The following is a 27,318-nucleotide window of genomic DNA, read 5'->3' on the forward strand; positions in this document are numbered from 1 at the left end:
TGTAACCCGCTTAACGGTGTCGGTCCCAGTTATCAGTCTAACACGGGTGGATCCCATCAACCCACAGGTCTGTGTCTCAAGTGTTTTCCACCACTGCTTTGTGAGTGTGAACATAGGTTTAGACAAGTAGGCACTAATGGCCTTGTTGTTGTGGGTGCATGGAGCCCAGGGGAAGTGTTGTAAAACCTGTGAGGTAGAGGCAAATAAAGATGAGCAGAGGAGCCGTGCAGACAGGAGATGAAGAGGGAGCGAGAGATGAATTCATGGATAGATGCAGGGGACGTAGAGAGGAATCAAGGGAGAAGTCTTCCAGTTATTTTGCTTTTGTGGTAATGGGCTTATGCTGTCACTGGAGGGCATTCTGGCTCATGTGACCTGTTCTGCTGTTGGTTGTTAATGCTACAGTAATGCTCCAGCATATACAGATGTTAATGGTGCTGTATTTGAAATGCAGAGGCCAATTAGGGCAGGGTTATGAACAGGTTCAAAAACAGTTTATAATTATAGCAATGTAGCGTATCTGCATAATGGGCTGGCAATGTTAACAGTCATGTTAACATTTGACCCTGCCTCAGCCTTGTCCTGTTTTGTTTTTCTCAGATGCGCCCAGTGTCAAGGCAGAGAAAGACCCTGTGTATGTGAACCTTGGGGAAACAGCAGACCTGATATGTGTGGCAGATGCCAACCCCATTATATCTGACATGTTCTCCTGGAAATGGCTGGTGAGAGCAACATACACAGAAAAAAACAAATGAAACACACATGCCCCAAAAAACCCTAGATTTCATTCATTTTACATTTCTCTCCTTACATTGTTTTACCAGTTCGTACCGTTTATCACTGGCCTCTCTTAATGCCTAGATGCACCATATTTCACTGGCTTTAACTATCCTTCCAGCCAACCTCTCCCTGTTCCACCCTCAGCCCAAATCCAGAAAAATAGCTTTCATTACTGCTGCGTGACTAAAGGGCACATTTGTCAATGTGGCGTGGTCTCTGAATCTGGTGATGCTTTCTCCGGTCTCTCCGACCCCCGAGCAGTACTGCGTGTCCTGCTTTCAACCTGCAAACCGCCCCCCCCTCCCTTTACTCTTTCCCTGTGGCTCTCCAACCCTTGGCATTATCTTTCTCTGTCCCCAGAGCTCATTCCCCGACGCCCTTTCCATCCTTTACTCGAGCCCTGATGGTTTCCTGCACAATTCGCCCCGACTGTCTACCTGTCTTGGTCTCTGTGCAATGCATCGCTCACTCCCCCACCGCCCACCCCACTGCAGCTCTCACCCAGGAGGAGGGGAGAGTGTATTGAAGGATAGCTGCTGTCTGCCTCTTATCCCCCCTCACTCTGTCTTCCACAGGGAGAAGGGGAGGTAGAGATGGGAGAGGAGAAACAGGAAGACGAATCGGGCCTCCTGACCATCCGTGATGTGAGTCGTGCTCATGCTGGACGTTACCAGTGCACAGCCGATAATGGTAAAGCTCCCCCTGCCAGCGGTGACGTGCAGCTTATAGTGCGCTGTGAGTTCACATCATTTCTTCTCGATGGTACATGGAAATGCATATATGGGGAGCTATTTGTCAGAGCACATACAGTACATATTTTGGTACATGTTTGGAAATACAGTTGTACACGTTTGCATGTGTCTTCTGCATGAGTAAACCCACGTCCATCCTGCCCTGTGCAGTCAAACCTGAGCTTCAGAAGGGAGTACAGTGGAGCAAGGTGGCAAGTAGAGGCGACGGCACCAGCACAGCTGAAGTGGTGTGTCAGGCAGAGGGAATTCCTCGTGTCGACTTCTCCTGGACAAAACATGGTCTGCCCATGGACTTTGCAAATCCCAGGTCGGGAAGTAAACGTCTACTATTCCATTTAGATATATTTACTTCGAATGATCTCCTGTTGATCTTGGCACTACAGTTTGTAACGTCATTAAGTTTATTATAAGGTATATGGTAGGTTTCTTGTCATTTCACTGTTAAATCGAGATTCAGTGCAATTTACACTTTGTTTTCCACTGCATATTTAATGCCTCTTTGATGTGTGAAATTAGGTGATTTAGTGTAATCTGCAGGACACCACGATCCCTGCTGCCTGCCAGCTCACGATTTATCTCCTTCCCTCTCTGTTTCTGTGTGTGTGTGTGTGTGCGTGCGCGCCGGTGTGTTGTAGATATGAGGAACGGACAGTAAGCGAGGGCTTCTTTCACGCCAGCACGGTGCGAGTGGTGAATGTAAGCGCGGCGCTGGACTACGCTATCTTCAGCTGCACTGCTCGAAACACACTCGGAGAAGACAACCTGGACATCCAGCTCGTCAGCACAAGTATGTATGTGCATGTGTTGTTTCCCTCCTGTGTGTGTGTGTGTGTGTGTGTGTGTGTATGTGTGTGTGAGTGGGTGGGTGCCTGCCTGCTTGACTGGAGCTCCATCTACAACATAAAAATGAATTTCAGATGAAAAGGTTTAAGGGTGAGGTCACACAGTATGCACGGCCCACATTGTGTTCTAGTGGAGAACAATACGTTCTGGCAGCATCTCAAACTATGTGCCTATGTGCCTATGTTGCCGTGTTTATGGTTTATCAGCCTTTTCCAGCAATATTTTAATACGTTTGTCTATAGCCTATAGCAGTTCTTTACCTCTCTTGCTGATAATGCTGCAGCGATGTTCTCTTCTCCTGGCATGCTTTGACGTTCTTGCCTTGAAGCTACATGAGCATCAGTGCTCCAACACCACCGCTATCCTGCTCTCAGAAAAGGCCCACAGCCGTCACTGGACACATTTCATGTTTACCATTAAAAAGGATAAAATACGATCCAGTATTAACCCTGTTTTCTCCCCAGTCATTTTTTTTATCAGTGAGGATATTCATAATTAATCTGACACAGCGATAATACATTTTATATGCCCGCTTATCGTTTCAGCGCCTGCAGGGAAGAGAGGGAGGTTTTTCACGTCAGACACGGTGCTTTTCAGATTTGAGGGAGCAGAGATCCAAATAAGGCTGACCTCTTAGCCCTGGAATCTTAGCAGTAGAGCTGATAGTGAGAATTATTTACTCTGCAAACTGGGCTGCAGCCTGCAGGCCAGAGAGGAGCAGAGCGCCCCCTCTTATGTTGCCTCTCCACTATCTTTCCTCCTTCTTTTTCCTCGTCTCCCCTTCTTCCACCCTTCACTTCTTCCTCTCATGCTCCAGATTCAAAATAATCCGCTTCCTCGCCGCTGGCCTGACTGAAGCGGCGCCTTGTGCCGCACTAAATGCCGGGTTAGCCTCCTTTGATCTTTGCTCACAGTTTGATAACAATCAAGAGGCTTCATCCTTCGCTGAGTGACTTCATTTGGATAAATCGGACAAATCGTCTGCTTTGTTCAGCGGACATCCGGCGCTGCTCATATTTCCTGATGACTCATGCAACAAAAGCTTGACATAAAAAGAAGCAGATAAGCAGAGCAGCACTGTAAATTAAAAATGCAGAGCTGCTGCTGTGAGAAAGATGTTCTATTAGAGATCTTCTGTGAAATGTTCTTTATATCGTAATTCAGGAAAGATCACTGACAAGTTCTAACCTGCATGGCTCGATTTATCATAGTAAGAATTCTAATTTCTTCTGCCTCTCTTAATTCATTGTGTTTTCTGTTTTTATTATACTTCATTAGCAATTTACTTTACTAAATCTAACCCACTTTCGAACTTTATTAGTGTTTCACAGCCTGATGAAAGGCAGTGGATCATTGCTTCAATCCACCGTCTTCATTCTGAGCACACGGAGCTTCTCAAACAGCTGAATGTCATCAATTTCCTCTCCCCTCCTCATTCCCAGATCACCCAGATCCGCCTTCATCCTTTCGCCAAGTCAGCGTTGGCCACGACTCGGTCACTCTGGACTGGATCCCCGGCTTTAACGGTGGTTTGCAGCAACGGTTTCGCATCAGGTCAGGGAAGGATGTCGGGTTAAGAATGTTCCCTTTTGGTCATTTAAGTAGCTTTGCTGGAGATGCCCTTTGATTGACAGATACCGTTGGGAGCGGTCAGACAGTTTCCTCTACGTGGACGTCTTCCCTCCCAGAGCAACTTTCTTCACCGTCAGCGGCCTCTCCCCCCGCACCACCTACAACCTCTCTGTCAATGCCCTCAATGCAATGGGAGAGAGTGGCTATGCAGACAACAATGCAGTACTGACCATCACCACCAAGGGTCAGTTTGGAGTAACCCCCGAATCGACAGTGACACGATGCCGCAGTGATAAACCCTCATATTCAACACAAACTGCATACATTCATATCAAGGTATCATATCAGCAGGTTCTTTTTAATGTCCTTTCTTCCTTTGGTCCTCGCAGAGAGACCAGAGCCAGAGGAAGAGCCCACAGACGACGGCTCGCGCTCGCAGAGTAAGTATTTTATCACAACTCGCTGAAAAAGCTCTTAAGGGCAGTTGGAAATTGCTGTTTGCACAGCAGCCAGCTTCATTTGGCTAAATCATGTTAATGTATGCACCTCCAAGGCTGTTAATGTTTGCTCTGTGCGAGTTGTCATGGCGCCCACCCCTACTTCTTTTCCCTCCCTCTGCTTGTCTTTAATCAATAAAGACAATTGAGAAAGCGCTCGGGTCCGTCTCAGTCAGTTTTTATCATCCTGAATTTCCATCATCCCCCCCCGTCTGCACTTCCATTGGTATTCATTAAGCTGTTTTGTAATGTTTTGTGAATTAGGCCCCACTGGACTGGGGGCCTACATGGCGGTGGCGCTCCCTGTGGTGCTCGGAGCGCTGCTGGCGTTAAATTCACTGGGCTGCTTCCTTGGATTGAGGTGGAAAAAGAGGCGGGGCCAGAGAGGTAACAATCTTGTCTATTCAGGTGTTTTCTCCACTTTCCCGGCATTATAAACCATCCCGATACGTCAGCAGAGCTCTGACGAGATCGCTCTAGACCAGGATGCTGTCAGCTCCTGCTCTGTTTCTCCGTGTCCCTCTCTTTATCTGTCTATCCTGTCTCTTCTCCTTCTCGCTCTCCCTCCTACTTCCCAGCCCCGCGCACATCCATCCCTCACAGCTGTCTCTCCTGCTTTTCATCCATATTTTTCTCATTTTCTCATGCCCTTCCTCCGTCTCTCATTCCATCTTTGTCTTTTCATCCTTCAGCCGGGTTGCCAGCTTTCCAGCCTCTCTTTTATTTTTCATTCTTCCTCTGCCTGAGGTCTTTACATACATTTTTCACTTTTTTTTCCTTTTACGCAGACTTTCTGGCCTCAGTGACTCTGATCAGTTTCAGTGCTTATGAGACGATGCCCCTCTCTTTGTGCTTTAATTTCCTTAAAGCACAGCCTCTTTCCTCCTCTTTTTTCCGTCTGTAGGAGGTAGCGAAGGCAGCGTGCTGGATGGAAAGAAGAAAGAAGTTGAAGGGTAAGTAAAGCTCCGCATTGGCACTAATAAAGAGGCAAACATCCAATCCACTCTAAGATGTCTGAGCTCTGATCCACTGGCTAAACCAGCAAAAGGCTTGAGCAGAATTCTGTCAGTATCCATTTACAGGAGTGATATGCACTGACATGTCTGCACTTTTTCATTGAGACCTTACAGCATTACTGAACGAGGCTGCATTGCAGGAAATAATAAGTACCGATGTGATGGTAGGAACCTGATTTCCCTGTGCAGGTCCAGCCAGTTGACTGTGAGCACCTCCAATAAGTACGAAAGCAGAGAAAAGATCAACACGGCAGCCCAGCGCACCCTCATCATCGACTCGGGATCTGACTCTGACAGCAACGTCTATGAGAGTTACGCTGGGGTAAGAGTGCAGAGAGAGAGAGAGAGAGAGAGAGAGAGAGAGAGTGAGCACAGAGCGGGAGATGAGAGAGGGAAAAGGGCAACGGAGGAAAAATATGCATGGGCTCAGGAAAGGTTAAGTAAACAGACGAGGGTAAGAAAGAGGTTAGGCAGGGGGTGAAGGGACGTGCCGGAGGAGGATGTGGAGAATTTAGGCACAACAAGAAAAATGGACAGAGAAAGTAATGAAACCTTTTGCTCTTCCCCGAGATGGAACGAAGATCAATAACTCACAATTAGCATTCAAAAGGCATATCGATCCGGGAGAAATTATCATTTTGTACTTTAAAAGGGCCGATGAGGATTTGAACCTTCAAGAAAACAGTTGAATGAGCTGAAACAGAATGAGAGCGAGCAGGCACGCTCCTATCAGGATGGAGTCTAATGAAGCCTCTGTTCCCCACGGACGCCGGCTTTATCTGCACTTGATTTGAAACAATAGACACTTCTAAGCATTCAGCGCCGGCCCTATGCACGAGCGATGCAGAGCACACGGAAATATTGTTCTGCCGGGTTTGTTTTGATTTTATCTCCTGCCTCTGTTTTGCTCGTTTCAGGTGAGTCGCCATTACTATTACCCCACAGGCGACTACCTGCCTCCTCTCCACTCGCTCCCTGAGGAAGCCCAAAGGCCGGGTGAGGCTCAAACATGTCACACAATCACCAAGGCAACAGTGAACACACACACACACACACACACACACACACACACACGCATCCCCACCACTTTCTGTATAATAGCACTTACATATGGGCGCTATAATTAGTATTTACCTTATTTCACAAAAGGTTTCAAGGCTTTTCAGTGGACATGCTGTGTGAACTATATAACTAACAGTTGTAGCGCCCCCCTCAGGACACTTTGACTATGCCACAATGAAACTGAGATACCTCATGCTCTTTCATTTTATATTTTTTGTTTAAGGCCCACTTAAATGGTTGTTCCACCATTTGAAGTTTCAAGAGGAAGTGAAATTCCTCAAAATTCACTACCAAGGTCCAATTTTGATTAAGAGGATTGTTTATAAGGCGCTTTTATCCAGATTTTGTGTGTGTGTGTGTGTGTGAATGGGTGCGTGCGTGCGTGCATGTGTTTGCTTGTACATCTAAGAATTGTCCCAACTCCCTCTAGACCCTGCGTATGAGGATGTGAGGGACTGGGGTCTGTACCAGGATGTGCGGGGTTACTCTCTCCCTTCCCCTCCGTCCTTGTTTGACCACAGAACGTCTGATGGAACGGGCGACTGGAGGTCACCTGCCCACCCTCAGGTCAGCCTGCGGCCATAAACAAAACACGAACCCTACGGCGGTCGATCACGTCCCACGTGTGTGTTTGTGAAGCAGTGACTGAAATGCAAACTGTCTGCCAGCAGGGGAGCGGACAGGCGAAGGAGGTCACAGATGCCTGGAGACCGCAGAGGGATTACGACCTGCCATTTGAGCTTCGAGGCGAGTTGGTGTAGGAACTTTAACTAGATAAGACTCGACAGGAGACACAGGAGTATGGAGATATACATTGCTGTAGGATGTTATTTATTTTATTCTATCTGAATGATATTTGAATGCACCTGCCAGTAATGAAATGGGCCGAGCGCTTTCAAGTTTTAATAACTCATCGCCTTCTCCTCATTTTAGCTTTAATAATAGCTGCACATTATTCCATTTTAATATCTTTTCATTCGGTAACATTTCCAACAAAGGTCTGAATGTACCCGAGAGGAATTACAGGCTGAATAGGCTGAGCAGAAGATAAAATGAAAAGAAAAAAAGACTCTTCACCACTCCAGCTCTCTTAACTCACCCAGCCAACCTGTCACTGGCTCAATTTCACCTCATTTCACACTCTTAGTCTCAATCTCAACTTTGCTCCTTCGCTTCCTCCTCTTCCTCGCGGCGCAGTCATGGTCAGTACCCACAGTCTCCCACCCCCCTTCCGCGCAGATGGACATTAATCAGTCAGAACTGGAGAGAAGAGTAGGAGTCGTTCTGCACTGCACAGCCAATGTCGACCGTGTCATTTTGACCCATTCTGCGTGTGTGCGTGTGTGTGTGTGTGTGTGTGTGTGTGTGTGTGAGAGTGTGCAGAGCGACGTAGGGAAGATGCTGGAGTTCGAGCTGAGCCGTAGCTTCTCCAGTAAATCTGCTCTCATCCTCTGCCACTGCTGAAATTATAGTTCAAAGGCAAAATCCTTCTATGAATCTGACTGATTTAAATGTACTGATGATGGACATATGAGCCACATTTACATTCCACTTCCTGCTGTTCCCATGCTGCACAACTCACATTGTTCTCACCGTGAAGCATTGCTTGAGTGTTTTCCGTTTGCAACTTCTGACTTGGCACTGTTGGTCTTTGTCTTCGTTCTGTTGATTTCTGTCCTTGTCCCTCGAAGCCATTAACTGCAAAGTACCCATTTCCAGTTTAGCAGATTACACCTCAATCACCTCGACACAAAAGCCACTTCAAGCGAGCGGAAAGAAGTTTTTTGGCACGTTTAAGCATATTTAAGTTTTCCATTATACTTTCCTCAACGCACAGGTTTTCTTTGCACAACAATGGAAACCTCAGTGCTGCCACCCAGAGAACATGCACAACACACACACAACACCTTGTCTCTACATCTAATCAGGTAATCCTGTTTGTGTGCGTGTTTCTGCGTATTTACAGTGTAGAGATCACAAAATGCAACTTCCTCACAGTGTCACTGAGGCTTCGAGGCCGACACTGCACGCAATCTGTTTCTGCTTCCTCCTTCTAGGCCGATGGCCAATCATCACTTAGACCTCGTGAGTGCGACACAGACAGTGACACACAGACACACACACACGGAGGAAGACATTGTCTAATCTTCACCGCTCATATGGAGGAAATCCCCTCGGGTTTCCTTGTGTATGTTATTGTACTGCAATAATCAATATTTGCCGTCGTGAGAGATAGCCAGTGAAACACAGCTGGCTGATTACTGCGTATAGATTTGTACAAATTAAATCAAATATGTCTCCATGTTGGGCCTGGCTCCTTGAGGATAAATCTCAGTGTTTCACAGAAGTGCTTTCTCTCAATTATGCCTGCTATTCTCCATCATGAGCTGTCAAGACATGTTTGCCTCATTACTGAACAATTGTTTAAGTTCCTGTCAAGCTGACTACTGTGTTCATACCAAAGCCTGTTCCTGATGCATCGTTTCTGCTCAGGGAGGAACAGTAATGTGCTAAACTGAAGGTTTGACAGCTCAATGCCGCACGTCAACTTCCATTTTACTTCATTTGTTTTCATTTTGATATGTTTTGTTCGGAGGAAAGATCTCAAGGGAGCTGGAACGCCGCCTGTACTAGTGCACAATTAAGTCAAAAGAGAAACAAATAAAAGACTTTAATTAGCTCAGCTGTAGAATCACTTTCACGTATATCTCTTTCCTCCACCCAAGGTTTTTCAAACTGCAGCGAGATTGAATAAATATTACTAAAGAAGAATGTGATACCAGTGGGGTTTTGCTTCACCGTCACTGCTCTCATTGTTTTGACTTTTTTTTTCTCATTGATTCAAATAGTCATTAAATCAAAAACAACCCTGGGTTTTTATAACAATTAGAACATGAATATACGGAGTGTAATTATGACTCTGTTTGACTCTGTGCTCGCCTGTTGTTAGGAATGCGAGTGTAATTTGTCTTCCAATATAAATGAGAGAACAGTGGAAGAATATTACAGGGAAACCTTGAAAAGAAAAGGTCCTGTAATTGTCTTAAACATGGGTGTTTGCCGATTGTGTGTGCCGTTCCAGGCCACTCGGAAAGACAAAGATACAACGAAATCAAATCAAATCAAAGCACAGACGAGTGGTGACATTCCCATAGAGAACGGCCCAGGCGATGTTAATGAAAAAGAAGGAAATCATTCAAACATTGTTCCCTTAAAGTCCATATTATATTACATTTGTATTTTTTAAATTCCATTCCAGTATGTGATCTCTTCCCTTAGAGTTCTCACATAAATTTTAGTGAGGAAAGAGAGGAGAGGAAAGTAGAAAGCATGTATTTGATCTGTTTTGTATTTCCATGCACTGTGTTTTTAAACATGTATATCTTTCAAATATATCTGCAATATATCTGCATTTAGAGGTCTGCTCACTTCTTACAGTCGTTTGCTTGAATGACAAATCCCTCTGTTTACTGTATTTACTCCACAGCAAACCCCTATTTCTATAAGCTGCATACATGTATGAAAGGTATGACCGGAAAAAGACATTAAAGTTTGTAAAATAGCTTTTAAAGCCTGCACACATTCATATCTCTTCCCATAAGAATCTAACAAGCTTTGCTAATTAAACCTTTCTTAGGGGAACTGTACTGGAATGATTCACATTTACAGAACTTACAAATATACTATACGACGTGGTTTTAAAGGAACCTCTTGAGAATTTTCAAAAGGGTCCTTGACTATTGTCTTTAGACGTTTAAAGAGCCAGTAGGTACTGAATGTGGACCACAGTTGGCTGACCCTTCAGCGCATCATCAATGAATCACTGTGCTCCAGGAGACCTTTCATTTACATTTTTTGTGAAGTATGAATGTGTGAATTAATGTTTGTTTACATGTCTCATCAACCTCCGCTTAGTGCTGGGCCATTCATGGCTAATATGTTGAGTGCAGCCTTGACACAGATGAGAGAAGTGCTCATTCGAACACGGTGAGAGACTGAAGTAGACAAAGAAAGGCATGAAAACAATGGCAAACACAAGTTTAAAGCAAATGGAGAAAATGCAGAAACAGGGTGACGGGGCAGCGGAGAACAGAGAGCCTGAGTGAAGAGAGAGAGACTGGAATCTGAAGAACAACAAGGACGGAGGCCATGTCACGAGGAAGAGTGGGTGAGCGAGAGACTGAGAGACTGAGAGAGCTCAGAATGTGGGTTGAGGAAGTAGTGCTGGTGAGCACATGGGTGCGGTTGGTTAACAGTTTCCCATAAACCCTTGGTAGGGGGAAGCCGGGGAGAGCGTTGCGGATGATGAAGCTGTGTATGGACATCAGGACTCAGGCACCTCACAGGATGGAGACTAAGGTAAGCAGAACGGCCCGGTTGACTAAATGTTGAAGGCTGGGGGAGGGGGGTGGGGGGGGGGGGGGGGGTGATCGCTGACAGCAGCTGAGCAGAGGTTGATGGAGGGTGACAGACAAACGGACGGAGAGAGCGAGTGAGAGCGCCGGATGAGACAAACAGGCAGACGGGTTCATGGTAAGGGAAGGCAAAGACGTCTGTACCGCCCAGGGGAAACGGGACTCGTCATGACATATGCTCCGGAGTGAAATGAAGATTGGCACTACTTGCTAATCTGAGCTGTCAGAGCTCATGATGGCCACAGACACTCACCTGTCACAATGTTCCAAGCCCCCGGAGTACGAGCTGCCACCGGGATAGGTCAAAGATCCAGACTCGCTTCAGCTCGAGGGTGTATGTGTGTGTATGTGTGTGTGTGTGCGGGGTTCAAACCAGGCCCCTGTGGTGTATGCATGAAGCTCAGCTCTGTCATCTGTAACGCTTAAAATCCACGCAACGCTGGACGTGTTTTGTTTTGTATTCTGCTGCATGCTAATGGAAATGTGTGGGGGAGGAAAACGTATGCGCCCCTCGCTCTGGTGCTGCTCATAGTTACAACACTTGCGTAATTATAAAGAGTTTGTTTTGACACATCCTCGTATGAACGCTTTTTTTAATTGGCAACTGTCTCCAACTCAAAAATGTGATGAAGTTCGATCACAAGTTGCACAAAGTTCAAACCGGGGGGCGCGAGTGGGAGGATTCTATACGTACATGATATGGGAGCCTCAATCACCATTTTATTGAAAAATGAGAAAAGCAATGGCGGCGAGTGTGATACATTGTTTGACATTGCGAGTGAGAGTGTGTCGCGGCATGGTGCTGCAGAGAGAGCGTGGGTGATCGTGCCTGTGTGCGCTGCGAGAGGAAGTAGCCGTAAAGCTCTAACCTCAATGACGTAATTTCCTTGTCTGTTTGACTCACAGCCACAGTAACCCAGAGCAGAGGAACAATGTTTAAGGGGCCGACACGTGTGCGACAGAATACGGAATTCAGCTGAGCGGCTCATTTAACTACTCCTGCCACTGTGCATCTATGATAAAGACGCTGAGTTTGCTAAAAAGGTAGTTTTATAAGTAACCTGTGTCTTTCTGTGTACTACTGAGGAAAGTGGTTTCTTTCTCATACTTTCGCATGGCTCATTTCCATATCGCACACTTGATTTCCGTGTAACAGCAACGACGACGCTGTTAGAGCCTCGCAAAAGCAAATAGCAGATAGATACCGTCTGTTTGACTTCATTGTTTGGCCTCTTTCTCTCATAATGTTGTGTTTCTTGCAGATGAATTTGGTGTCGGTGACTTTCTTCGTGTTTGTCATGTTAAAAGGTGAGTGGAAGAAATGACTTTAAGCTCGCAAATATGAATTCACGATTATGTGCTCATGATTAAGGCACGAGCAACTACTTCGGAAGCCACACATTTCTATTCCTCCACATTATAGTTCCACTGTGAGGCTTCTTTAATTAATAAATCATCTATAAATCATCGTCCCCCTGGTGGAGCTTTCTTGCTTATATGGGTTCATTAAACTAGCAGGAATTGCAGTTTTAGTGGGAGAAAGTGGGCGGTTTGTAGTGTTTCGGCATTAATTGGAAGGTGCTGAGTGAGGGAGAGAAGAACGGCTTCACTGTCCCCGTATTCCTCGCTCAACAATCCCGCTCTGTTCAGGGCTCTTTGTAACTGTGCCGCACTGCCCCGCACACACACACACACACACACTCAATGCAAATGCAGCTCTCTCTCTCCTCTCTCTCTCCTCTCTCTCTCCTCCCCTGCACGGTCAGATGCACTCTCCGGTCCCGACCTGTGCCAAGAATATATCACTTGGTGGTATTGTCTAGGGAAACTCACAGGGATAAACAACACGGCTCTACGTGCTTCCTTGTGAACTATACTTAGGCTTCATCAAGACCCTTCATCCGTCTTTTTGGCGCTCACTGCATGTGTCCTTTCCCTTACAGTGTCCAAGGCTCAGAGTCTCACGCCCACGGCTCAACCCATGCATGTGACCAACGTAATGGCGCACAACACAACATTCCCCTCTGTTCCCACTCCCACTGGTATGCTTCAAGAGCCTCTAGGCCATTTGATGTCTTCACTGTAGCTTTGCATGATTGTCTAGCTTATCTTATCTTATCCTGTCTCATCTATCTATCTATCTATCTATCTATCTGTCTGTCTGTCTGTCTGTCTGTCTGTCTGTCTAATCAGCGAGACAAGTGGAAAGCAGAGCCACCAGAGAGGTCAATTCTGTCCCAAAACCCCAGCAGAACAACAGTACCAGCAGCCCAGTGACCATCAGCACCAGTATCAAACCAGGTACCACAGCGTCTACTTCACACTGTCACCTTCACGGTCTAGATGAATTTCCACCGTGAGTTCAGAGTCAATATTTTGATGTTTCCGTCTCACCAGCTACCAGGAATGCGTCAACACCACAAACGAAGCGGACGTCTACTCCAGGTACACAGGCTTTGCTCACACTGGCATGTTCAGACAGCTGGTGGAGCCATTGAGTTGGCCCGGTGTAAGGAGGCACATGAACGTGCCCGTATCACGCCGGCTGCACAACTTAAGCGTTCACAGAGAGGATGTAGTAAAGCTTTAAAACTAATTATCAGGTAATTAGAAAATGTGAAAGATCATCTTCCTGTTGAGACATACAGAGAAGAGAAAGAGAGAGAGAGGGGGAAGGGAAAGAGAGAGAGAGAGAGAGAGTGTGCCGGTGTGTTTTCGAAAAAGTGTTTGACTAAATTTCCTCTGAGAGTTGTGCCATTGAAATATTCAGGAATTCAATTAAAAAAGGAGTTAAACATACCTGGAATTTAATGAGAGAAAAGTCCTCACGGCACAGATAAGCGTCAATACGTCCGAGTCCGAATATATATGGAATTGTGCTATTGCATTATGAAAATTACAAGATATTGTAAAAGTTAAATATAAAGGGAAATGAGAGCCAGAAATCAAATAAAGTAGAAGAACTCATGTTTTTATATTGTTTTTAACATCCACAGTGACATCCACCCCATCCGGCAGGAAAAGGACCAATCAACCCATCGCCTGGGGTAACTGAAACATTTTCTTACTTCATAGTTGCCTGAAATGCCACAGGCACTGCAGCTCTCTTTGTTATCTCATGGCAGACTTGACAGGATCACAATTCCCTCCGTCCCAAACCAAACCCACAGAGGACCCACTGAATAAAAGCTCACCTCCTCTCCTTCCTAAGATTAGCGTCTCCATTGTGACTCGTGCGAGATACGAGTGGCCCCATTCTGTGCTGGATTGTGATAGGAAACGGTTTGATACGCCGTCAACAGCGCGTCAGCTGTGGCGGTGGATCTGTTGTGGCCTCTTTTGACTGTTGTTCCCCACTGATCTGCCTGCCTTGAATGGTTAATTTAATACCTTTTCTCTGTATTCCTTATAGATCCAAAGTGGGATAAAGATTTCAACTACGGTAAGAAGCTCTGATTGACTCTTTTTCGCTCATCAATACCTTTAGTGTCCACTGTTCCGGGTTTGATTTACGTTTCAAATGTCCAGATTATAACACCCTCCGCCATATTGGGCTGTCTGTGGCAGCACTACTCTTCTTCGTGGGGATCATGGTCATTGGCTGTAAGTAGGAAAACTGAAAGCCATTTAGTCATATAGTTCAAACAGTATATAAAAAAGATTGTAAAAGTACCGTCTGTCTCTCTGCCTTGCAGGTGGCAGAGCTTGGCGGCTGCCAAAGTGCCTCAAGAGGTCATCAAAGTAAGTAGAGTAAGTAAGTAAGTAAGCCACTGTAATGTTTGTCTCTATTATCAATACTATGTTGAGAGCCGTTGATGTTTGGCTTAAGTAATTGTGCCTGTTTGAGGGAACATGGTCACATGACTCCTGAATTACAGCTGTGCTCACTGCAAACTGCAGTTTAACGCTTTAATTAATTCACTTCATAGGCTCCTTGATAATATATGACAAACAATCAGTCACTTCAGACATGTCTAATAGCTTAACAGAATGCTGACTAGAATCTTTCTGATGATTAATGAATCAAAAAATTATGATTAAGCAATGTGTTGGGCAATTCTGTAATGGATCCGACTGCAAACCGCACTGTTTGTCCTTCTGATATGCTTGACGTGATGATTAATAAGTCATAGATTCTTTAAATCTTGGGTGTGTTTGTTCTGCAGGTCGTATCAAGTGGTCAAAGGATAATGGCAGGGCATGTGTACAGTCGTGTGTGTACACAGCTATGGGAAACGATCCATGAGGAGAAAGAAGAAAACACTCCACTGACACCTGGCAGAGAGTGTGTGTGCACGCAAAGTGCGCGTGCGAATTGAGTGACTGTACGCTGCTTAGTGACGGAGAAACGAATAAACATGGAAAGCATGAATCATGTTGACGTAAGGGGAATTATCACCCGCTTAATCTTTGTTAAATGTTATTCCCATAATGTGAGCCTGTAAAGTAAATGATCTTAGATTTATGCCTAATGAACACATGATTCAAATTTTAATCACACCTCCAGCCATGAAGCCGGCTACTTCCATATGACCTTTGATTATTTCATTGAAAATCTCATGACCGATAACGCAGCCACAGGCAGAGTTTCTCATATATAACCGGAATTATTAAAGGTTATGAAAAATAATAACACCATAACGTTGCACATCTGACAGTCTTCCAAAACCCTCAGTTTCTATCTGGATCTAAAAATAAACTTGGGTCACTCCCTCCCCCCCGCCTGCTCTTTACGCGCTTTAATCTCAACAACATGATGTTTAGTAAGGTGTGTCTAAGCCTGTTAGTGGCTCTGTGCTTGTAAGTGAATAAAGCCCTCGATTAAACAAGATCCACTGGCACATTACGCTCGCATCTACGCCGCGTCGACACGAAGCGGGCAACAAAACAAGGAGAAAGAAAAACCCCAGATAATGTTACAACACATTTAATGTCAAAATCAACACAATCCAGAGTTCAGCAGGTGGAGCTTTATAATACACTTTTCTCTTTGTTAATATCTGTCAGAGCTACATTTACGAGTGTGCTGTGCAAGCAGAACACAGTCCACTTACTGCAATTGTTTTCCTGTGATATTTATGGTGTTTTATAGAATATTACACACTTGGTTTGGCACAAAAGAAAGGAAAAGCACTGACGATATCCTCCGCGGGATAAAGACGCTTGGATTCATCTGCACTCACAGGTGCATGTGAGGTTAAGCCTGAATTTAAGATGAAGTCCAAATTTGTTCTTGCAAAAAAGACACAAACAGACACATGTCTTACATAAACAGTTATGGCAGATAGTTCCTATTTCTGTCTTTACATGTCATTTACAACTTAAGTGTGGCGAGATTATATCACCTATCAAACTAAATAATATACATACAGTATAAAAGCCCTCTTAGCCAAGTTGAAGTCATAGATATCAAAAGTCACAATGCAAATTCTGTGTAATTTTATGAATATACAGTATATATACAATATAGTGGTATAAAAGCCAGGATAGGTGAAGACGTTAATGCTGTAATGGTGTCTCAGCAGTGTGTATCTCATTCTTGTTCTCTGACAGGTCGTTGCTCTCTTATCCCGACACGCAAAACACACACGACTGAACATGACGAGGAAGACTGCAAAAAACACAAAGGCTGAAATGTTTTTTACTGCATTAGTCATATATGATCCCTTTGAAATGCTGACACACACACGCACACACAGGGAGGGAGGGAGGGAGGGCATACCGGGCTCTGCTACACATCACACTTACACACAAACACAAGGCTCGTATAGGGAGATAATAAAGACAATCGTTACATTTGCCAATCGTGTCACTTGGCACTCCGCACGCACGCCAAACATGTGACCGCACAATTGTTTTTGGCCCAGCTGGAGACGTGCCAGGAGGGGATGGGGTGGGAGTAGTGAGATAAGTGGGAGGGAGGAGCAAAGTATGACACCGTGTTGACTAACCTCTGCATTCTAAACCTCATGTCGCCGTTCCCACAATTGTTGCGTCACAATAACTTGTAAAGCCACAAATTAAAACCTCAAATGGGAGCCGTTGCCGTTCCCCTCTCAACTTCTCCACCTCTCCCTTCTCGTTCGCTTTTGTCCGCCGATTATGATTGATTTCCACTTAAATGTACAAGCGGATGGAGGATTGAAACTCAGGCATCGGTGTGTTTTCCCTACCAATGCCCTGACACTTTATTTGATTCGGAGGATTTCTTCCCCCTCCGCCCCTCGCTTACACCAGCCTCCTTGCACCAGTGTGCGGGGCATTAATCTAACTCCCCCAGCATTCACAGAGCTGTTTACAATCTGCAAGGCTGTGGACATTAAAGTGAAAGCCTTTCAAACGAAAAATAGAGGGGGAAAGGAAAACATCATCATTCATGGCGGTCGATTAATTTTCGCTGCATTGCAACAGGGCGCTCAGAGTGGCGTTTTCCCCCTTGTTTCCCTTTTACCGAGGCTGAGAAGAAGGAGAATGGGATTTATCTTCCTATTGCATTGCCTCCTGTCACTGCTAATGGGCCACGAACAGAAGATGTCAGACAAGTGAATAGGAGAATGAAGTGAGCGCTGGGCTGGTTTAGTGTGGATTAGTGTGGTTTGTCTCACTCAAACAAGACCCTCTCACACAGGCGGGTCTCCTGCCCGTCACCCAATCAAACGCAAATACAGCCCAACACATGGCTGCTGGAAATGATGTTTCGTTTCACGGTGGTGAAATTGGGGAGTTGTGGACTCGCCAAATGATCCCTTTTAACAAAAAGAAGCTTTTAAGCTTTATTCAGTGTCTTTGATTTGTATTCCTCAAATAGAATCCAATTATGAGGTTTGAACGTGTTCCAAATGTCCCCAGCTAAATTGTGTATGTGAAGTACACACATCTGAGAAACAGAACTGTATTAAAAGAGCACACAAACACAAACAGTGTATGAAATGATAGAAGAATGGGGAGCAATGAGCTCTGCTACTAGACTTAAGCTGTTTTGCATAAAAAGGTTTTGACTCGTCCCGGGTGAAGTAATTTAGTAGGTGATGTGGCGCGGTGCAGCGCAGCGGTGCAGCCTCGCCGGTGTGTGATGGGACTGATGCTCCCTCTGGGACTAGACCGCCCCTTTCAGGCCTTGCTCTGTCGGCACACTGTAGATCCTGGAGAGAGGGAGGACAGGAGAGGGAGAGGTAAGAAGGCGAGACGGGACAAAAGACAAAGCGTGTCGTCTATTTAAATATTTGTAGGTTCTGTCTCAGTTGCTTATAGCACAGAAGACACCAAAGCCATAAGAAACAACGGTGCGTGTTGGAACTGAGGAGAAATGTGTGCCCGCCTTTGTGCTGGAGGGCTCTGACAGGTGCATGATGACTGCATCACCTCAAAAACACAACTTATCCCCAGGTGGGACTTACAAATCTGGCGAGGATCTGTTGATCCAACAAGCCGGGGGTTGCTGTGTGATTAAGCCTCTTTTCAGTGGAGCGATCAGTCAGCACCAAACAGCGCCAGAGCTGCCTGCAGCCCCGAGAGGCAGCCAGTAATCCTGCACAAGAATTTAACTCTTGCAGACGGAGGTGGGCACCCTGCTGCAGAGCGCCTGATCGCCTGCTGTTCACAAATCTCTCGAGGCCGACCTGAACTCCCTTAACCCTCTGACCCAACTGGAGAGACACGTATTGCTGCACCCCGAACAAAAGAAACTGATTAGTCTGCAGAAAGCCGCCCTGCAGAGGTACACACGGGAGATAAAGAGGCAGATTCTCTCCGTTTAACTGGTTCAGGCTGTTCTGCTGTCTGATCGCTGTTGACAGATTGTTGTCATGACTCCAGAAAGATGTTTACAGGGCTGTTTTATTCCTGAGCACAGCCGTCAACCCAGGGCTCAGTTCAAGAGGTAATCATTGGAACAGGTTAGGTCCTGTCTCACTGGGTCATACCTGCCCAGCAGCAGCGTCTTCAGGCTATTGTTTGATGACTATGATGAAGGCTACATGTTGGGAGCGTTCAGTGGCGTTAGAGCTGAACGGCTTGAGGCTGCGATGCTGATTATCACTGTACAAGTCCTGACAGGCTCAGCTGGGCGGATTGTTGGGTTGGCCACCTGAGTGTTTCTCCTCTGGTTTTGATGCTGACAAGTTGGGTAACTTCAAGCAAATTGGCAAGGCAGCAGAAGAGCTGTTACCCGACAGACTGGTTCTGTCACACGCTGGCTGACTGAACATTAAGTGCAGGACGCATATCTGTGAACATGTATATGCAGAGACTATAGGAGGGAGATCAATGTGTCTTCTTATGAGTAAGTGGAACACGTGCAGCGCTCCTTAAAAGCTCCAGTCGTACAAATTTACCAACTTTGTTTTCGTGACAGAACAGAAGTTTGACCCTTACCCTTGCTGCCGACTGTGAATGTGACGCCTTACTAACACGAAGCCTGCAAGAGAAGAGGAAAAGGTCACGGCCGTGGAAGAGAAGAGGTCACATTTCCACATGTATTAAACTTTACAAGTCAAATGCAGAGTTCAATCATTCAGGTCAAGCACCACAGGGCGTAAAACCCGGCACACTCGCCAACTGTGGAGATGCAAAATACTTTTTGCATTTTACTGATAACTAAATTATGTTTTATCCAAATAGAAGACTTACCGATTACCACGGCAACTGATAGAGCCACTAAGGTCACAGCCACGATGATGACAATTAGGGTCAACTGATCTGAAGGTCAACATATGGAAGGTTAGTGAGAGGTTGAATAGGTAAATACCAGTAAATGAAATCAAGTATTTGATACGATAGCAGATTAGGATATGAATGTGCGTATACGTTATGTTTACATACAAAATTGATTTGAACTATATGACTTCTTTTAGTAGTTTAAATACATTTCTAACCTGATTCTGCTCCACCTGTAGCTTTATCAGGGTCAGGAAGATGCTGGTCCAGGTTGGATTTTACACTTTTAATCGCTGCAATCGACAATGACAGATTGAAAGAACAGATTATTGCAAGCAATGCAGTATGCGTGTGCACAAGTGGTGGAAGCTTGAGGTTTTCGTCGAAGGAGCCTCCAGATCTGTAATTCTATCGGAGGTCCATCAAAGCGAAGATGAGGAGTGACGGAGAGAGGCACAGAGAGAGAATGAGAATGCCAATGCTGATTAGCCGGCTGGCAAGATGGCGGAGGTGTCGACGTGTTCATTGGCCTTTCGGCAGACTCCGCGGGCCCCTCCAGGGAGCTAATTGATTCCATTCGGGGTTTAATGATTGGTAGGAGGGAAAGTCAACAGGGGCCGCAGCCCTTTCACACATCTCACTGAGCTAGAACGTGCCATACGCAATGCTGCCTGACTGGCAATAATTACAGAGGCCATAACCCTCACTTACTCTCCACTGGACAAGCGCCATTACAGTGTGTGTGGCTGTGACAGACAGGCAGGCGGCAAGAACGGGCCTCTTCTCCTCTTCTCCTCTCATCAACTCACCTTTGTCGTTGAATAAATCCTCATCATCGAAACCTATGTGCAGAAAGAGAAATCACAAGAAAACAGAACAGTTGAGGGTAAAATGTTGTAATTCTGCTCAGGATACAGACGAGACCTTTTATAGGCACAATAAGGATTTTATGATTTCTGTTTAAGGCCAAAACGTTTAATTGCAATGGAGAGAAAGAGGCCCAGACTGTAACCCAGATCATTACTGTAAGTGACTGAAACCAACAAACCACGACCATACACAAACAACCTCTGTGTGTGTGTGTGCGTGTGTGTGTGTGTGTGTGTGTGTGTGTGTGTGTTCAAACAAGGAAGGAAAACCATAAATAAGAAGTATTGATGTTAAAAGTCGTTGTGCCTCAGCTGTGTTTTATTTCTTATTTCTGCTCTCCGTGTAATGTTGATCTTATTTGCAGTATTTTCAGTCTTGGCTTGGTTCCGACGTGGGTGGTCTCAGCGGGTCAAACAGGCCAAATGATTAACTGTGCCGGGTCAAAGGTCACCTCACTGCAGCCCACACGACTCCTTGAACTCAGCAGAGATGTGAAGACGGCAGAGAATCAAACACCTGCAATAAATGACTTCCTAATTAATGTTTTCTTTGTGTCCAGGTGCCATCTCGTATTAATTTACTCTAATTCGGGACAAAAATAGATTTGTCTGTGGTGACACTGCTGTGGCAGCGTACCAAACACAGAGGCAATAAGAGACGATACTGCTTGAATAACTATTCAACAAGCAAACAACATTCGTGTTTGTTTGTTCTTGTCTGGGTTTAGGTTTTCGTTCCCATTTTGGCTTCTCATGTACTGTTTTTGTGAAGCTTAACCCAGAAAAGAGAACGGAAACGTACCTCCATCCGCTGAGCCTTCAGTCACATCTGAAGAAGCTGTGAAAAGATGCATGCAGCCATGTTACAGTTACACAGTATTAAGGACATTTAAATGGATTATAGTTTCTGTTCTTTCATCGTATCTGTACATTGTTTTCTCACTGTATGTGTATGTGTGTGTGTGTGTGTGTGTGTGTGTGTGTGTGTGTGTGTGTGTGTGTGTGTGTGTGTGCATTGAGCTTGTCTCCACCCTGTTATCAGTCTCTGTTCTCTGTGTACATGTTTCCTTCCCCTTCAGATGCTGCACATACTGCATGAAGGTTTGTGAGAAAAGCCTGCTCGCATACTGATTACAGGCCAATGGAGCTTGATAAGATGTTTATCACCTGCAAAGTGTGAGTGCATGAGAACATACCAGCAACCGCTGTTAGCAGGAGGCACAGGAAGAGCAATCGTGTCATCTTCAAATGCTGCAGGGGGGAAATGAAATCAAGTTACAAACAGGCGCTATTAATATTCACCCATTGGTGTTGATGTCTAGGTGAGGAAATGACACAGAGCAGCTACACTTTATCATTGGGGTTGTCTGGCACATATGGCATTGACACACATAGTCCCACACACACACACACACTCTGAGTCTGTGGAAAAACCGCACATCCTCCGTCCTGCCTGGCGTAAAGTCTGCAGGTAAACTCTAGATTGTAATCTGAGGTGCGTGATGGCGAGCGGGGGGTCATAGAACGCAAAGCTAATTTTCCACATTGCTCAGCAGAAACCTGTACTCTGAGAATTCTGTCACAGTCAGCTGGCAGCAAAGTGCCAAGTCAACGTTTTCCGCTCGCTGTGCGCGCCAAGCCTGAGTGCTTAGCCAGGTGGCAGGCGGCAAAACACCGGCCGATAAATTCCACTAGTAAAACAAAACCGGAGTTGTTTAGTTTACTCTCCTCTGCTCCTCTAACTGAGAACAAAAGCTTCATTTATGTTGAGGTGACAACCGTAACTTATCACAGAGGCCGACAGTGGCAAAGATGTTGGCAGTGTGTTTGGTCTTAAAAGGAGAAACTGACTTCCTCAATCAAAACTGCCGCACCACAAAGACCACGCAGATGACAAACGCAGATGTCCACCGCAGCTGTATCCAAACACAATACAACTGCCGGTACTTTTAAAAGGAGGAAATGCGGCAATGTCCTTTCCGCCAGCGCAGATCCTGCCGGACGGATAAAGTCTCACTCAACCTCGTCAGATTTAGCCTGACAAGGTTGGCGTATGACCAGGAGCCAGCGCTCACCCCGTGCCACGTTCCACAATGTAGGCCGCTGGGCCAACACTCCCGTGGAATTGTGAGCCAAAATGTCCGCCCCTCTTCATTGTTAGCCATGTCCATTGTGCCCTCGCTTCCTTTATAGTTAACGACTATATGGAAATAACGGAGGTGATCTTTATTGTTAAGGTACAAGCTATCAACATGCACTCTGGGGGACAGCAGCTTACCGCTAACCACCCACAGATCACTTACCAACTTACTGTACAACAGTTTAATATAAGGAAGTGAATGTATGTTGAGTGGGTTTAACTTATATTTGGTAAGTGGAAGTGAAAAGGAAAGAGGCAAGAACATAAAACTGATGGAAAATGGAGACTAAAAGTACTTTTCAGCCCCAGTTTGTTCAGTAAGTACAGAATTTGATGGCTGGACACGTGTGGACGTATAATTTCATCTGCGCATTTGATAAACATCCACCCTGTCTGGTTCAGTAAATAGCAGGGACAGATCGTCCTGCTGAATTGGCAGAAGCGCGGCGAGTGTGAAAAAGTGTTTTGGTAAACTATATTAGTATAAGATTTTTATCAGACAACTGAGACTGATTTGAGTGGGACTGTAATGTGGGCCATTCTAGCCTCTTGAATAGCTGCAGTAAATCTCCCAGTGCAAACAACCCGAGAAGCTGCAAATAAAATCCCCTTCTGTATCCAATTTGTTTTTCAGAGTCGCTTTGGGTGAAATAATAAGCTGATCCAATTTGGAAATATTTATCAACCCAGTCCACTGCCTCTGTGTCAAAATGGCTTCTGACGCCTGTATTATTTTTTCAAATTGGGTAATGTATTCTTGTACATTTGAATGCTGATAGAACTCGCTCTTTAATACCAAACCCAATTTGCCACATACATTATAATAACCACTGGCTTGCTTATACAGGAGCGGACGCAGCTGTCTCCCCCACCACAGATGCAGAGATCATGTGGTGAATGTAAGAAATCTACACATCAGAAGTCTGCCGTGCAGAGCTTCAAGAAATTCAAGAAGCAGTCCTCAAAAGGTACCAAGTATCATTTTGAATTATGACCACTTTCCACTCATCTCCACCTACCCAGTATAGAACAAACACACAGGTTTACAAAATGCAGGAAGACACAGACGCTTTCTTATCGGCTCGTACAGATAACAGCCCGCTGCTGACAAGACAACACTGATTATAATCACCAATGTGAAAGCCAGAATTACTGTAGGGGAATGAGTACCACTGAAAACACAAGTAGAAGGAGGGGAGGGGAGGGGGAGGGGGAGGCAAGAAACAGAAAAGAAAAAAAAGGAGCAAAGAAGAACTTTCCCGATAGCACAGATGTGTGTCAAAGCTGAAACAGAATGGGTCAAAGAGAGACTGAGCGTAACAGGAAAACAACAAGGCAAAAAAACAAAGTGAGAGAGAGAGAGAGAGAGAGAGAGAGAAGGAGAGGAGGAAAAAGCTCCAGGATCATTTGTAATCCATTGCCATTCAATTTTAAATATCTGATAGCTTACTCTGGTTCAGTGAGGAGAGAAAATATTCTTATTGAAATGTTTACTCAGCTCTACCATCTCTACAGCAGCTGTTTATCTAGGCGACAGGTTTGTTTTTTCTTCATATATCTCAAACATAACACATTCTGCTGCAGCACAGGGCCTCAAACAAAGAAACAAGAAAACTAGTGCAGAGAAATAAATCAAGTCATAATACCTCAGTTGATGCCAAACATAGCAGTGAGCGGGCCGCCGTCGATATGCAAAAAGTCTTACAACTGCCTGGCAATCCCCGAGCCAGGTTTGTTTTAAGTATGACTCGTTTAGCAATGGGCCAATAAGGTCAAGAGTAAAACAACTAGGAGGATATGAGAGTGTGTATGACATCGACAAAAGCGTCAGATATCCTGTCTGTGCAACTCTGTCTCTCACTCCCCCCCCCCCCTCTCTCTCTCTTTATGTGGTTGTGTGTGTGTGTGTCTATGTGCGCAAAATAAAACCACTGAACAAACAATACTTCCTAGATATGATTCTACCAAAGTCCAGGCACTATTAAACTTTGCTGAGACCAAAACAACACCAGCAAAGCCTGTAGATTGAGATGAGAGTAAAAACAGGGCACAGCACATGTTTGCTGGCTTCACTGTTTTATCTAAGTTTGGTTGTCAACATCATTACAAGACGTGTCCCAATCATACCGAGAGCTCCCACAATCTGACATGCTGCCACGTCAAAACAAGCAACACGCAAAACCATGCAAGTGCCAGATTACAAAAATGCTCAGCAGTCCTGGAAAAATTTGGAGTTTGCTGCTTAAGTTCCACAATTGTTGAATTGCAGAATAATATTTAGGTCAGAGCATACTTAAAATATCAGTCTGGGAGATGTCGCTATCACACACACTCATATGCAGCACATACAGGAAGGGAGATGTGGGTTTGTGCAATGTGCCAAGTCAGTGCTTACATTTACAGCACAGTCACCTGGCAGATTACCATAAACCTGCTTCCTTGAGAAGTCTGCACATTTGAAAACCAAATTCCAGTTACTGTCACACTGACTCACAGTGTTCAACAAGCAGAACAGCCTTTGTTTGCCACTGAGAATGATACACACGACAACAAGTGCAGGTGAACTTGTTGCAAAGAAGAAAAGATGAGGAAATAGAATATGTTTGAAGGATGAAACTGCACATTATTCTCCTTCAGTCTAGATCTCTTTATAATAACTACCACAGCCTAACAACCGCAGGATCAATAACCAGTATGTTTTTTACATAGGTATTTAATGAATGTGTCTCTCTGTTGATTTCTGTGCCTGTAACTCTACAACACTCACCATTGTTGTACAGTAGGCGATCAGCTGAACCACAGCAGAGTCATTAAGAAGAAAGATTGGGTTCAGGGCAACAATGCTCACCAACAAGGGGATTCACAGCCACCTCATTATGCTCTAAAGTGGCCCTTAATGTTGACTTTCTTTTCACAGAAGGTTTTTGCAGCAGTGGAAAACACCTCTGTTATTTTCAGGAACCGCTGTCACCGCACTTTCTTGAAAACGATGAGCTTTAGATAAGGGGCCAGAGCCTTAGATAAATGTCTTACTGCCTAAATAAATAAGGCTGATGTAAATAAGGCAGGGCTGAATGCCAAACATCCACATGGAGCAGCGTATTGGGGCCACGAGTGGAGTTTATTTGATTTGATTTCTGCGAAAAGTTACAGTTGCAGGGTGTATTTCCCCCTTGTTTGTTGGCTGAGACAAGTTACAACAGACTCCTTAATGAAGCCCTGTGGGGCTGATAGCATTGAAATGTGACCTGATGCAGTGAATAAGCGACATTTTGATGATTTCCATTGATAAAGCAAACACACCTGGCAATTGTATCCTAATTAGTCGGCTGGTGATGATGTCACAGTGAGCTGATTGGGGCTCACATGGCCTGCAGACCACATGTGCACCTTTTTTTAAAAAATGTATTCATTCAGCCTATGCTACAACAACCGGTTTTCTCCTTTGGTATTTCTTCAGGTATGAAGACAGCACTAAAAGTCTGAGGTAAAGACTGAATGGAATAAAAGTAGTCCTTCCATTTTCTGGAATTTAGCTGTTTGGAAGCAGCAATGCTGCTCATACTGCTGCTGCAGGTGTGCCTCTTTGGTAAGTGTCATGATTTCACTCTCTGTAATCGTTGCAAGCCATTCCTCATCCAGGTTATCACCACACACCATTAACGACAATTAACCAAACAATTGCTTGAGCTTTGGTATTTCATCTGTCACATGGTGCACTTTCAAGTCTCAACAGTTCTTGCGCTCTACTTTGACAAGTTGTATTTGTCTGGTAATGAGTGATGATTGGGGTGTGGCTATGTCTTTGCCCGCACTTGGAACAACAAAGACTATAATCTATGCACTGTTAGGGAGACTTTTAGATTGTGTGTGTGTGTGTGTGTGTGTGTGTGTGTGTGTGTGTGTGTGAGAGAGAGAGAGAATCACAAGGCATCAACATGTCAGTTTATGCCACATTGCTTTTGCTATGACAGTGAAACACGCACACACCTAAACAGAGAGAAGGGGAGAGAAAGTAAAGGAGAAAATGGCCTTCATGAAGATTCCATAGAGGAATTTCTGTTGAGAAACATCCACCTTACTTACTGCTATTTTAATTAAGTTTAGCATTTCTTTGTTGGAATAATCCATACCACATGGACTTGAGCTAGTAAATGACTGATCCCCTTCAAATGGCTGCATGTTAGCAACTTAAACACATTCAGAATATTGACCGAAATGTGAACTTACATAAGATTGTTGAGCTGTTGTTCAGGATCGACTCTATGCACTGCAGGTATGTCTGTGCTCCCGTGCCAGAAACCTTGTTATCATGGAAACTGCCAGAGACTCTGTGTGCGCGTTAATACAGGTGTACTCAGTAAGGAACTAGGAACTAGCAGCCGTGTTACTTCATTGGCTGCTGAGCTTGTTGAAATTTGACACCTCCAGTCTTATCTCTGTTTTTTTTTTTTATTTTTTTTTTTTATCTCTGTTACACAAGATGACTCGGTGCACCCAGCAGGAAACTTCACAATTCTGCTCTGACTGGTTAGATGTGATGTGTCATTTACTGTCATGAAACTGTTTTTCTGCATCTTTAACTGAAAGGTGTTGTTCTGAATCGCACTGATATGCAGACTTCAGCAAATTTCCCAGAAACTTGGTAACATATTTCAAACTATTAAATTCCATAAACTATGAAAATGTTTGTCTTTTGCAGGTCTGTCCTCAGCCG

The 27,318-nt window shown here is 44.9% G+C and overlaps 3 protein-coding genes across 9 annotated transcripts in view; 2 read left to right on the forward strand and 1 right to left on the reverse strand.

Annotated features, from left to right (window-relative positions):
• nphs1 (NPHS1 adhesion molecule, nephrin) overlaps positions 1-7,283 on the forward strand; it is a 30,942-nt gene extending 23,659 nt beyond the window's left edge. The window contains exons 17-27 of the mRNA XM_076160830.1: positions 601-722; positions 1,356-1,515; positions 1,683-1,839; positions 2,168-2,319; positions 3,818-3,929; positions 4,010-4,387; positions 5,314-5,397; positions 5,650-5,788; positions 6,378-6,456; positions 6,953-7,089; positions 7,194-7,283. Of these exons, the coding sequence (XP_076016945.1) occupies positions 601-722; positions 1,356-1,515; positions 1,683-1,839; positions 2,168-2,319; positions 3,818-3,929; positions 4,010-4,387; positions 5,314-5,397; positions 5,650-5,788; positions 6,378-6,456; positions 6,953-7,089; positions 7,194-7,283 (1,610 nt within the window). The remainder of the gene's footprint in view (positions 1-600; positions 723-1,355; positions 1,516-1,682; positions 1,840-2,167; positions 2,320-3,817; positions 3,930-4,009; positions 4,388-5,313; positions 5,398-5,649; positions 5,789-6,377; positions 6,457-6,952; positions 7,090-7,193) is intronic.
• Positions 7,284-10,712: 3,429 nt separating this feature from the next.
• On the forward strand, positions 10,713-15,656 carry fxyd5 (FXYD domain containing ion transport regulator 5). 6 transcript variants are annotated; one of them, XM_076160775.1, is made up of 11 exons: positions 10,737-10,881; positions 11,844-11,981; positions 12,200-12,245; positions 12,881-12,979; positions 13,131-13,238; positions 13,335-13,382; positions 13,934-13,984; positions 14,350-14,379; positions 14,466-14,540; positions 14,633-14,678; positions 15,104-15,656. In XM_076160775.1, exons 3-11 carry the CDS (start codon positions 12,200-12,202, stop codon positions 15,126-15,128), a joined length of 528 nt encoding a protein of 175 aa, XP_076016890.1. In that variant the 5' UTR covers positions 10,737-10,881; positions 11,844-11,981; the 3' UTR covers positions 15,129-15,656. The 6 variants fall into 6 exon arrangements, with proteins under 6 accessions (XP_076016888.1, XP_076016887.1, XP_076016886.1 ...); XM_076160776.1 differs by lacking the exon at positions 10,737-10,881 and adding an exon at positions 11,037-11,055; XM_076160773.1 differs by lacking the exon at positions 11,844-11,981 and having other exon boundaries at positions 10,713-10,881; positions 14,633-14,691.
• A 192-nt stretch (positions 15,657-15,848) lies between these two features.
• LOC143008840 (uncharacterized) lies at positions 15,849-26,974 on the reverse strand. Of its 2 annotated transcripts, none has more exons than XM_076160781.1 (8): positions 26,832-26,974; positions 21,658-21,712; positions 21,264-21,299; positions 20,402-20,434; positions 19,811-19,885; positions 19,566-19,634; positions 19,311-19,353; positions 15,849-18,079 (listed from the first exon to the last, which is right to left on the reverse strand). In XM_076160781.1, the coding sequence occupies exons 2-8, from the start codon at positions 21,701-21,703 to the stop codon at positions 18,034-18,036; spliced, it is 348 nt and encodes a 115-aa protein (XP_076016896.1). In that variant the 5' UTR covers positions 21,704-21,712; positions 26,832-26,974; the 3' UTR covers positions 15,849-18,033. The 2 variants fall into 2 exon arrangements, with proteins under 2 accessions (XP_076016896.1, XP_076016898.1); XM_076160783.1 differs by lacking the exon at positions 26,832-26,974 and adding an exon at positions 24,248-24,415.
• Between the last annotated feature and the right edge of the window lie 344 nt (positions 26,975-27,318).

Source organism: Genypterus blacodes, unplaced genomic scaffold (genome assembly GCF_046128005.1).
Source record: "Genypterus blacodes isolate CSIRO-AG114 ecotype Tasmania unplaced genomic scaffold, CSIRO-AGI_Gbla_v1 ptg000107l_1, whole genome shotgun sequence".
Lineage (NCBI taxonomy): Eukaryota > Metazoa > Chordata > Actinopteri > Ophidiiformes > Ophidiidae > Genypterus > Genypterus blacodes.